This window comes from Triturus cristatus, chromosome 9 (assembly GCF_964204655.1).
Source record: "Triturus cristatus chromosome 9, aTriCri1.1, whole genome shotgun sequence".
NCBI lineage: Eukaryota > Metazoa > Chordata > Amphibia > Caudata > Salamandridae > Triturus > Triturus cristatus.
Window position 1 is genome coordinate 27447204 of NC_140592.1, and position 12888 is coordinate 27460091.

At 54.6% G+C, this 12888-nt stretch overlaps 1 protein-coding gene across 1 annotated transcript in view; it reads left to right on the forward strand.

Moving 5' to 3' along the window:
• Nucleotides 1-12888, forward strand: part of CRELD1 (CRELD disulfide isomerase 1) — a 121529-nt gene that overhangs the window by 34672 nt on the left and 73969 nt on the right. The window contains exon 3 of the mRNA XM_085624290.1: nucleotides 8208-8290. Coding sequence (XP_085480416.1) covers nucleotides 8208-8290 — 83 coding nt within the window. The remainder of the gene's footprint in view (nucleotides 1-8207; nucleotides 8291-12888) is intronic.

The window sequence follows — 12888 nt, forward strand, 5'->3', positions numbered from 1 at the left end:
GTAAATCAGGATCCTTTCTAGTATATTTATTCCACAGTGCACTATACATTATGGAAGAAATACCGTTTTTAATGTACATGTACCTGTTCGGTGTCCCCTCAGGGGAGCCGGCTGATTGTGTTCTAAATCCATATTGGTACCTCAAAAAAAGCAACACATCCTTCGAAGAGTGCTTGAAACAGTCATGCCAAAAATATTATAATAAATATAATATTATAACAAAATAGTACTTATCACAAATATAGTACTGTTCAAGAATTCACAAATTACAGAAAAATCTCCTCATTGCCTGCCTATATAACTTGCAATTTATATATTTACCCAAACTAAACCAAAATCTTGGCCAAACAAATCAAGAAGTGTTGCATCTAACGACCTTACCAAACAAAAGTCTCCAGCCTCCAACTGCCAAGCTCTGACTCGACCTAATGGTCACTGTAAGACGAATGCCAAAAGGGATCTCAGTCGGAGATCGGCACCACCTGGAGGGTCAAATCGGGAAAATCGGGAAAATCGGAAAAGAACTTTGGTCTGCAAAGACAAGGGTATCCTCATGCAGCGTACGTCCTCAGCAAGATTCCAAACCTCCATCGAGATCACTCAGTTGGGCATCCGAGTCGCCGATGAGCCCCACGTGACGGGCGCCAATTAGTGGGGGTGAGCATTTTTAGAGGTTCACCGGTGCAGGGGTTCGCCCTTCTTTGCGCACTAGTCCTTTAGACTGACAAAATAGAGATTGGCACGGAAGCTGTAATATAAAACAAATAGTTTATTAAACCTCATGAGTGGAACTACATCGATACATAACCCTCAGGCAATGTATGAGGCAGCACATGGAGTACAGAAACCATGGTGCTTATATACTGTGATAGTTGCAGTGTAAGCATGGAGGTTCAAAAAGAGGCAGTACAAGTGTACACACAAATAGCTGTTCACATAGAAGGATACATGAGAATCACTTAGTCGACAGAGTGGGAGGAGCTACATAATTGCTGACATCAGTTAAAATAGCCTGACAGTTAAGTTTGTAACAGGTGCATTCTAGCAGCTACAGGCCTTTCTGAGCATGTGCAGTGCTCAGGCTCAGTGCTGACGGAGTCAACTATTGATGATGACTCGGGCTTAATAGAGAAGCAGGCAACAGCGAAGACTGGGAGGCACATGGCAAACACATGGCTAACTAAAATGGACGCCACAAACAAAATGGCTTCAGCTCATGCTAAAAGCAATCTCTGTTACTTTCCAAAGTGTCACTAGAGAGCGTGCACCTGGAGAGGAGCCAGGTGTCACCGGAGAGCGTGCACCTGGAGAGGAGCCAGGTGTCACCGGAGAGCGTGCACCTGAAGAGGAGCCAGGTGTCACCGGAGAGTGTGCACCTGGAGAGGAGCCAGGTGTCACCATACAGCGTGCACCTGGAGAGGAGCCAGGTGTCACCGAAGAGCACGCACCTGGAGAGGAGCCAGGTGTCACCAGACAGCGTGCACCTGGAGAGGAGCCAGGTGTCACTGGAGAGCGCGCACCTGGAGAGGAGCCAGGTGTCACCAGACAGCGTGCACCTGGAGAGGAGCCAGGTGTCACCGGAGAGCGTGCACCTGGAGAGGAGCCAGGTGTCACCGGAGAGCGTGCACCTGGAGAGGAGCCAGGTGTCACCGGAGAGCGTGCACCTGAAGAGGAGCCAGGTGTCACCGGAGAGTGTGCACCTGGAGAGGAGCCAGGTGTCACCATACAGCGTGCACCTGGAGAGGAGCCAGGTGTCACCGAAGAGCACGCACCTGGAGAGGAGCCAGGTGTCACCAGACAGCGTGCACCTGGAGAGGAGCCAGGTGTCACTGGAGAGCGCGCACCTGGAGAGGAGTCAGGTGTCATCAGAAAGTAAGCACCTGGAGAGGAGCCAGGTGTCACCGGAGAGTGTGCACCTGGAGAGGAGCCAGGTGTCACCAGAGAGTGTGCACCTGGAGAGGAGCCAGGTGTCACCGGAGAGCGTGCACCTACCCAAGTCCATCACAAAGAGATCATGGGCATGTTTCCTCTTCCCTGTGGGCCTTAGGTCGTGTCCTGTTGACTTCCCTGATCCTGGAAATCATTTCCATGTCCCTTCTACACCTTCCACTCTCCCTTTGCTGGTTTAATTTGTTAACTGGATAATTAAACTTTGTGTTAACCAGCCTTCAGCATCTGAACTAGCTTTTTAGACCTGCGAGGGATTTTGCTACAAGTTTGAATGGCGGGTCTTCAACTTTTACAGTTTTTGGACTGTTTTGTGAGAAGCGCTGTAAACTCGCCAGCAGAAACCGCCAGTCCCCAGGAAAGACCTTCTTGACTCTTGGGGAAGTCTGTGCCACTAGTCAATACATCTCTTCCTCGTCGTCCATGTCTTGTATCCTTCTTCAAGGACCTACCGCAGACTTGTGATGAGGCCTTGAATGACTGACCACATCAACGGCTCATGGTCAGGCCGCCTATGCATGAAGGGCATGGCGGTCACACAAAGAGCTCCTGCAGAGGAGCAAACCTCTCCGGACTGGCGCCGACATTCTTTCTGTTTCCCAAGCTGTTCAGGATGAACTCACTCTGCCTGGGAGTAATCTGTGGTAACGGAGCCACCCGGCCCGTTCCAGCACGCTGTTCACGCACCCACGCACCCGGAGGGCGGGCACGCCCGACGGTATAAATAAAGGGGCGCGAGACCGCTCGTGGTCTTCGGCCCACAACAGTAACCCCTGCTGTCGTGTCCTTATTTGTCCCGCTGTGTCCCCCATGCCCCTAGGCCTCCCATACACCCACGTGCCACCCAAGAACTCCACATTGGCGACGAGGATGGAGCCTACCCGCGCCTCGCCTCTCCGGCGCTGAAAACTTGCCTGGGGGGGTGCCCGGCGCTCTCCGCGGAGGCGGAACGTGGAGGACCTCGCCGCGCGCGTCCTCGCGCTGGAGGTCTGGAAGGCAGCTGGCGCTCTGCAGGTGAGCTCGTAGCTGGCTCTGGCTCTGCCGGTGAAGGCCCCGACGGCAGTTTGCAGCAGAGGGCGTCCTCAGCGGTGCCTGAGGGGGAGAGTGGCCAATAAAGCACAACAAGAAAAAAAAAAACCCGGTGCACGAGCAGGTCTCGCCTACGCGCAGCATCCAAAGCAGCACAGGTCTCGCCCACGCGCAGCACCAGCAGCAGCAGAGGTCTCGCCCGCACGCTGCGACAGGCAGGTGGCCTGCAGCGGCCCGGTCAAGGGAAGAGTGCTTCGGTGGTCTCGCCTGGACACCTGCCAAGCAGCAACGGTCTGGGGGCGCGAGCAGTGAGAGGTGACGAACATGACGACCCCTGCCCCCAGCGGAAGTGGCACGGCGCAGCAGCCTCCGCCGGCAGCTGCCGCGCAGCCCGCGGCCGCCGCGCCTGGACACAGCGCGGTGGCCCCGCTGCCGCCGTTCAGCGAATTGTCGGACCCCTCCACGGCGGCAGTGCGGTGGCGGTCATGGATCGGACGGCTGGAGCACTATTTTGTCGGAGTGCGGGAGACGGACAACACGGTCAAGAGATCTCTCCTCATGTGCTACGGTGGTGAAGAACTGTACGACCTCTTCGAAACTCTACCGGACCGGGGGAACGACGACGACTATGCGGGCGCCATAAGGGCCCTGAACCGCCATTTTGATCCCCAAACGAACCCCGATTTCGAGTGGTTTAAGCTTCGCCAGGCGCGACAGGAAGAAAACGAAAGCATTGACGTCTTCTATGCACGCCTGCGGAAACTCTCGCTGTCCTGTGAGCTGCCAGACCAGAGGGCAGAGATTCGGGCTCAACTCATACAAGGGTGCAGGTCGGTCCCGTTGCGGCGTCTCATCCTGCGGGAGCCAGGCATCTCCCTCGACAACATCCTGGTCCTAGGCCGGTCTCACGAGCTGTCCAATGCTCGGGCGGATGCGATGGAGGCGGCCCTCAATCGGCCGGCGACTGCCCCGAAACCGCCAGTGGTCAAGGAAGAGAGAGTGGACGCGCTGCAGAAGCGACCGAACCAACAGCGAGGAGCCGCGAGGGCTCCACAGGGCAGCACGTGTGGCAACTGCGGCCTAGGTCACCCACCTGGCGGCCAGTGCGTCGCAATGGGACAGACATGTCTGAAGTGCGGCCGAGCGAACCACTTTGCGACGGTCTGCAGAGGTGGCCGAAGGGGGCGCGGAGGTGCTTCCGGCCCACGTGGGGCTGCGGCGCGCGTACACCAACTGACAGCGGAGGAATCCGCCGCCCTGCGCGAAAACTCCAAGCCAGAGTTCGATGAAGAGGGAGAAGAAGAGGAAGTATTCTTCGTGTCGTTCGTAGGCCGAGAAGGCACGAGGAGAAGACCGCCGCCCATGTGTGACATCATGGTGGCCGGGTCCCCGGTGAGTGCTCTCATTGACACGGGGGCGTCGGTGAACGTCATGGACAGCTGCCAGTATGAGAGGTTGTCGCCACGCCCACCCCTGAGACCCTCCAAAGCCCAAATCTTCACGTACGACAGTGACCGGCCACTGTCCCTGAGAGGGGTGATCGACGTTGAAGTCGTCAGCGAAGGCCGGAAGTTGGCCACGACATTCCACGTGGCGGAAGGCAAGAGGGGCACCCTGCTGAACTGCCACACCGCCGAAGATCTGGCGCTGGTATTCTTCGCAAATCAGGTGCACGATCTGCATGCAAGGGAGATACTGAAGGACTTTCCGATGCTGTTTCAAGGTCTAGGATGCCTGCGCGGGAAGCAGTTCAAACTACACGTGGACCCGACAGTCCGGCCCATGGTGCTGCGTCACCGGAGAATACCATTCCTCCTGCGACCACAGGTAGAAGAGGAGTTGCAAAAATTGGAAGACTTGGGGGTGATTGAGAAGGTATCGGGTCCGACCCCGTGGGTGTCCCCCCTGGTCGGGGCGCCCAAACCCAAGCAGCCCGGCGCCATCCGACTGTGTGTAGACATGCGCCTCCCAAACAAGGCAGTCAAGCGCGAAAGACACCTCACGCCCACCATGGACGATATTGTGGCCGACCTCAACGGCGCGCAGTGGTTCACGAAATTGGACCTCAACGCGGGGTACCACCAGCTTGAACTCCACCCCGACAGCCGCAACATAACCACCTTCTCCACCCACGTTGGCCTGCGGAGATATAAGCGGCTGAGCTTCGGAATCTCGTCAGCGGCCGAAGTTTTCCAAAACGCCATAAGGGAGACTCTCTCGGGTCTCCAGGGAGTCATCAACCTAAGTGACGACATTCTGGTGTTCTCACGAACTCTGGAAGAACACCATCGGCATCTGCGTGACACGCTGCAGCGGATAGTGGCCTCACCCTGCATGAGGCCAAGTGCTCCTTCTACCAGGAGTCGGTCGAATTCTTCGGCTACATCTTCTCGAGGGAAGGCCTGAGAGTGGATCCGAAGAAAGCGGTAGCGATCCGCGCTGCCCCGAGGCCCACATCTGCCACCGAGGTCAGGAGCTTCCTGGGGATGGCAACCTACTGCGGGCGGTTCATTCCCAATCTGGCGTCCCTGTCGGAGCCGCTCCGGCTTCTCACGAAGAGTGGTCATCCTTGGACCTGGGCGGCTAAGGAAGATATGGCGTTCCAAGCGGTCAAGGACGCGCTGATCGATGACAAGGTGATGGCGTACTTCAGGCCCCACCGGCGGACAGAGGTGGTGGTGGACGCGAGCCCCGTGGGGCTGGGCGCGGTCCTGATGCAGGAGACGGAGGCGAAGGAATGGGTCCCGACCGCGTATGCCAGCAGGGCTCTGACGGCTACGGAGATGAGGTACGCGCAGATCGAGCGGGAGGCGCTGGCCATCAAGTGGGCCTGCCAACATTTCCATCTCTACCTGTATGGGCACGACTTCCGGGTGGTCACCGACCACAAGCCCCTGGTTCCGCTCTTCGCTGGCACGGCGAGGCTAGGGCCCCCAAGGATCGAGAGATGGGCGGTCCAGTTACAAGCGTACCGATTTGAGGTCGTGTTCCGACCCGGGGCCAGCAACCCAGCGGACTTCCTGTCCCGCCACCCGGAGCCGGTGCACCCTGATCAGGCGGATGAGGCGGAGACGGAGGAGTTCGTCCGACTAGTGTCGCAAGCTGCATGCCCGGTGGCACTCACGTTGGAAGACATCGGCAAGGCCACGGAACTGGACGACTGCCTCGTGAAGGTGAAGCGCACGCTGGCGACCCACCACTGGCGGAACTTCCTGGATGGAGTGCAGGCCCTCACCGAAGAGGAGAAAGTGTATCGACAGCAGGTGTGGAACGCGCGGAGTGAACTCAGCGAGGGGCCGCACGGCGTGGTCCTGCGAGGAGCAACACTCGTCATTCCGATGAGTCTCCAAGGAGAGGTGGTCAGGTTGGCGCATCAAGGGCATCAAGGCATCTCCAAGACCAAGGCAAGGCTGCGGAGCAAGGTGTGGTTCCCGCGGATGGACGCGCTGGTTGAGGAAGCCATCCGCAGCTGTCACTCGTGCAACATCACGGGGGGGGGAGCCGACGCCTCACCCAGTGATCACGGAGGAACCCTGTCTGGAACCCTGGTCCAAGCTGAGTGTAGACTTTGGTTCGTTCCCGGATGGGCGACACACCTTAGTGGTGGTGGACTCACACTCCAAGTTCCCGGTGGTGGAAGTAGTGTCATCGACGGCGTTCAGCCAGGTGCGAGCGGCGCTAGATCGCATATTTGCCATGATGGGCCTGCCTGAGGAAGTCCGATCAGACAACGGGCCCCCGTTCCAAGGGCGAGAGTTCCAGGAATACCTTGCGGCTCGAGGGGTCAGACACAGGAAGATTACCCCGCAGTGGCCCCAGGCGAATGGGGAGGTGGAGCGTTTCATGCGCACGATGAACCGGGCGCTGAGAATCGGAGTCGAGCAAGGAGAAGATGCGGATCAGTGCCTCTCGCAGTTCCTAAGTGCCTACCGGCGGACCCCCCACTGTACAACCAGGTGTGCGCCAGCGCACCTTCTGTTCAAGAAGGCCCCCAGGGACAATATCCCGGCGAGTCATGTGTGGCTGCCCACGCCGCTAGACCAAGAGGCGGCGCAAGGGAGAAGGCGGACCTCCAACGAGAAAGCCAGTCTGAAGAGGAGAGCCCGGGGGAGGAGTCTCCAGGTGGGAGACGGGGTCATCCTGAAGGACCGGTACCCGAATTGGAAGTATCGTACCCCGTTCGAACCGGAGGTGTGGGAAGTGACCGGAGTGCGGGGCACCATGGTGTCCGCCAGGAGAGGGACGCGGACGGTAACGCGAAATGCGTCTTGGTTCAAACGAATAACATCTGGCGTCCCCGAGACCGACCAGGAGGAGGAAGAGTTTGAGGCCCCGGAGGGGGGCGGCTCACCAGGATTGCCGGCAAGCCCATCACAGAACGCACCCCCACTGCCCGGGGCGAACGAGAGAGAAGGCGGGGCCCCCGCCGAGGCCGAGGCGCCCAGTGGCCGAGGGGCAGGAGGAACAGGCCGAGGAGATGTTCCACGGAGTCGGCCGTATGGACTTCGGCCAAACCCGGCCCCAAGTAAGAGACTGAGAGACTTTGCGTGGTGTGCGCAAGAACTGAACTGTCCAGCGAGAAATGATCTCTGTATCTGAAAGATTGGAGGGATGTGGTAACGGAGCCACCCGGCCCGTTCCAGCACGCTGTTCACGCACCCACGCACCCGGAGGGCGGGCACGCCCGACGGTATAAATAAAGGGGCGCGAGACCGCTCGTGGTCTTCGGCCCACAACAGTAACCCCTGCTGTCGTGTCCTTATTTGTCCCGCTGTGTCCCCCATGCCCCTAGGCCTCCCATACACCCACGTGCCACCCAAGAACTCCACATAATCCATTCCTCCCCTGGCCAGCAGGTTCTTCTTCGAAGGTCCACCCCAGCAGCAAATCCTGGGTGTGCCTGCTGCTCTCTGGGTGTTGCTGCCGGAGCAGGATGGAAAGCTCATCCTACCGCCCCCGGCGGCGCCCTGCAACCACCCCCCCCCCCCTCCTCCTCCCAGCGCAAGCATCCCCACGGTGGGGCTTGGGGGTCTCTGGATCCATATGGCCAGTGAAGCCTGTAGCTCCGACACGTCCGTCATTAATCCCCCTCTGAAGGCCACGTCCCTCCAGCCAGGCTGAAGCAAATCTGGGATTACCGCTTTCATTTCCGGCGTGAAAGCTTCAAACTGAACATGTCCTTATTTAAATGTTCACTTTTTAATTTCTCTTCCATGTTGTGTTCCTTTCAGGGCCTGGAGAAAACTGCGGGGCAGAACTTTGGTGGAGGAAACACTGCGTGGGAGGAGGAAAAACTGGCGAAATACGAAGCTAGGTGAAGAGACTAAATATGTATTGCATGTCAACTCGTGATGATGTAAATGGGGAAATCCGAGTTTCACGCCGGCCGGCAGTCCCCTCCCCTCCGTCATATGAGACCGCTCCCGAGTCTCAAAATGAATTTCAGTTTAACTGCACAAGTGTTTAACTGAAGCATTCTTGTTATCCTGTCTGCTGCTTTTTCATTGGTTGTGTGATGGGCTGTGACGTGTAATGTGTTTAGGGACCACGGAGAAGAGCCGGCCTGCTGGTAACCTAACATGGGATTTGTAAAGGGCCCTTCACCCAGGGGCATCATGGCGCCAACTGAATGGTACTCATTTTATCGGCTTCAGAAGGATGAAATGCTTAGTGAACCCGCTGGGATTTGAACCTGTGACCATGAGGTTAAACGCAGGCCCCTAGAGTGGATGCATTAGGCCACTAAGCCACCTGACCCACCTGTGCAACCTTTAGAAGGCAGTGCAGAAATGTTCTAGACAGCCCAGTAGCACTGAGTGACAGGGTTTGTCTGACTGTGTCTGGAGTTGCGTGGTTTTACTTTAGTTGGCTGCGAGATTCCATTTGACGTGAACTGTTCGTAAAGTGAACTCGCACCTGGGGCACCCTGCCCTCCCCTGCGGGATTGCCCCTAGTCCTTTAATGAATTCGAGTGCCTGAGACCTTTGAGGGGAGCCCCAGGGCTCGATTCCCAGAGCCATTTGCACATGCAAGTCCAACTCCCACGCAAATTCACTTTTGTAACTCACAAAACGTCACCGTGCGCTCCCAACAGGATGTAGTCGTGTGTAGCGAGAGTCCTGCCTGGTGTAATATATATAACACATAAATACATTATCTTCTGGGCATAGTGTGGGTGTTCAGGGCGAGGACACTGCGTCAGAATTTGGAATAACACCCAGAAGTGATTTATTACCGTCAGAGGCCGGATTAAATCTGTTCCCGAGGTGGAAATGGTAAATAAACCTCTTCATTGTTGGCTGGGGTGAGGCAAGTGGCTTCTCCAAAAGGAAGATGTATTTACATGTGTAGTAAAAAACACAGACGTGCAATTGTGCTCATAGAAAGTCATTTTATCTGTGGATTTGCGGACTTTCAACAATTCAGCGCGCGGACCTGCCTTCGCGTGCACACCATTTGGAATTCACAAGGTATTTCCAGAATACCTTCTGTAAAGTTGCCCCTGTCACAGGCTTGCTGGAGCCCGCTTGTTAGTGTGTGTTAACCTAGGCCTCTGCGGAAGCGGCTTAAACATGGTGCCGACTTGGTTCATATCTGGACTAGGCGCACTCCTTAGCTTCAAAAAGAGCGAAACGTGTGTCTGAAGTTGACCTGTTCAAGTAGGTGTGTAGTATTTCACCGCTCCTTACACTGGAACTATTTTTCCTACAATGATATCTGCTAATATCGCTTTCTGACTGGCGTATGTGGCATTTTATTAATCCACGTGCCTAAAACCTTTCAAGGAAACGTTCATTTGACAAGGTCAACTGGTGTGTTTGTTAAATGGTAGCGGCAGTTTCAGTCGATATCTTCCAAGTATTTTGCCCGGCGATAATCGCCTCTCATACCACTCGATAATTTACCAATAAAAGAGGCAGGCGCCGGAGACTGGAAGGCAGGAAACAAGGTTTTATTCCGTCGGAGCAGAACACATCAGATCAGACAGCAAGGTATCGTCACGAGGTGCTCTAACTGCATCTCTGAGACCTGGTCTCTTATACACTGGTTTATTGCTTTATTACACATAGTACATTCTTGTGATTCCCTTGATGTGCGGGGAAATATCCCCTGAAGCCCCGGTTCAGATCCGATCCCACACATAGATACAGTAGAAGTTCCCACCCTACCCGCAGTGGGAGATGGCTATCGCGCAGCAGGGAATTCCGCTAATTCCCGGGGGTGTGTGCAACTGGCCGGGTCTCAGGGGGTAGGGGCTTTGATTCTACTGTAATCCCTTTGATGTGGGGTGTTTCCTTTACAGTAGGGGCAATAAACTGCATCCGCAGGGCTAGGTGATGGCCTGGGACCAGTTCGGTCAATGGGGCGCAGAGGAAGGGGGTTATCAAAGGAGAGGCATGACCATGTATGGGTTTGTCGGTCGGAAGTGGTTCCGTAGCAGGGTCGCGCAGAAGGAGAGGGTTTATGGCCTGTATGAGAGAGCGGGGGTGGCCAGCGCGCGGGGGATGCTCGCAGCGCCAAGGGGACCGCGCTGGCGATTGACAATGAGTGGGGTGTCTAAAATGGCGGCCGTGCATTCGTTGCGCGTGGTGCTGGGGAGGGGCAAGATGGCGCAGATAATGTTCAGTTTGCGAGCTAAATTTCCACAGTCCTCCCTTTTAACATATCTCGCCAGCTTGTCCGGCCAATATTTGCCTTTGTTAGCCTTTCAGTTACAGTATCGTCAATGTTCGTCACACATTTTAAAGATACAGAGTCTTTAGGGTAGGCAGGAGTAATCTGACACATTTGTACATTGTCTCATACAGTTTGATGAAGCAGGCGAGGAGGAAGTACATTCAAAGTTGCAGTATAGTTGTGTACATGGCTGGTGTTGTATGAATGTTACTATACAAAGTTACATTTTCTTAACTTCTCAGTGTACAGTCGGAAGTGATTGATGCAACACCATGAAAACTTGATAAGAAGATAGTTAATATAAAAAGGTGGTTGGGAGAGGATTTTCGACTTTGACATGGGTTCTTCTTTCCAGTGTCCTTTTTATAAAGAGCTATCACTGGTAAGCTCTCATTGTTGTTCTTCTTTCGTTGGCACTGTTGAGCACCGGCGGCGGAGCTAAGGTCCAGCTCAAATCCAATTTCTCACGTTGCAGGGTGTGATCATTCATTGTTCTCCGATCACAGCCCTGTTCCTTAACACAGTTCACCATAGGTACTTTGAGACAGGGTACCTGCCTTTTGTTCTTCTGTGGGTGGGTCAGATTCATAATCCATATAAAAGATGGTGAGAGAGAGAAGGGTGTGACGTGCTTCGGGACGCCGAGGGAAGAGGGGGTGGAGTGGGATCAGATCAAATATGTGGACCAAGGGGAGCAGAATCTTCCAGCACTGGGCCCATCAATCGGGCCCGACGGGTTGAGACTTCAGGCACGCTGGTCGGTGAGCAGGGGGCCTCGAGGTAGCCCCTCGCGCTTATCGTCCTGAAAAAGGTGTCTCGTCCCATGCCCTTTTTGCTTCGTAGCCTCCCCCTTGGTCGATGTCATAGATGTTCCAAGGTCTGCAGCCAGGCTGTGCGTCACGTCCGACCCCTCCCTTCCGATGGCAGCACGTTATCTTTAAATGGGTACAAGAAACAAAAGTCTTAGAGAGTTGGCAGGGAAGACATTTACATACTTCATCCTCTCTCCCAACCACCGAGTAGTCGCGGACATGTTTTTATCGGTTGCTGCATGATTGGTGTCTCTTAACTCTGATGATAGTGTGTGCGTTACTAATCTTATCAATTATTGTTGTGGTGCAAGTTTCTGTGGGTGTCCCTGTCCATCGTCTGGCCCCCTAGGTGTCGATTCCTGCGCCTGATACTGGTTGTAGGAAGCCTGACATCGGTCAACCTCCTAGTATATAAAAAAAAAAGAAATTCGAACCGGCTTCTCCGGCAGAGGCTCGTTCGTCCCAACACAAGTTTTGTTACTACATATTTCTTTCCGAGGACTGCTAAGTTTATAAAAAGAAAGTGCGAGGTGCTACTGTCACGGGTTCACGAGTATCCATTTCGGGGAGGAACATAAGCTAAGCATTATTTTTGCTGGTGACAATAGATAACCCTTTATCAGTTTAGGCGAGGTTTTATTAGTGAATAAGGTCATCAGCTGTGTCGTTCGAAATACTCTGAGGCGGCTAGTATAGGGCTGGGGTTATCTTTGGGAGAACAGGGTGCTTTAGACATATTACTTCGGGGTAATTGGGCGGGAGTAATTCTGGGTGGTGGAGATGGTGTCCTTTAAGAACAAAAACCACTGACATATAGTCCCCGTGTTGTGGGTCAGATTGGGGGACATCAGTCGTCTTACCTGTCCTTTCCTTCTCAGCCGATTAGGCTTAATGTTTGTAAAAAGGAGAGGTAGTAACGTGGTAAAGTATGTTTGTTTTTGTTTCTGTCAATTTGTTCGAACACCACTGTGTTCAGGCCAATTATACACTTACCAAAGGGGTGTATGTCGTTTAATTTATTCAAGAAGAAAAGAGGGCGAGAGAGAGAGAGAGAGCCTTTTGCGAGGGAGGGGGAGAGAGAGAGAGAGAGAGAGAGAGAGAGAGAGAGAGAGAGAGAGAGAGAGAGAGAGAGGGAGAGAGATGTGCATCAAGTAGGCTATTTTGGCATACACACGACATAAAACGAGAGAGAGAGAGATGGGTAAGATAATAGGCCACTTGGTGCACATACAACATGGGGTAGCATGGGTCTGTTCCATGTAAGAAAACACAAGCGGGGAAAAGACATAAATTCGGTGATCATGTACACACAAATGTCGGATAGGGTATGACAGCACATGCAACAAGATGGAGACTCAGGGTTGCGTCGAGCACGGGGACCTCTCCTTTCCTGTCCTCTATTCCTATGCACGCTGCGTACCTT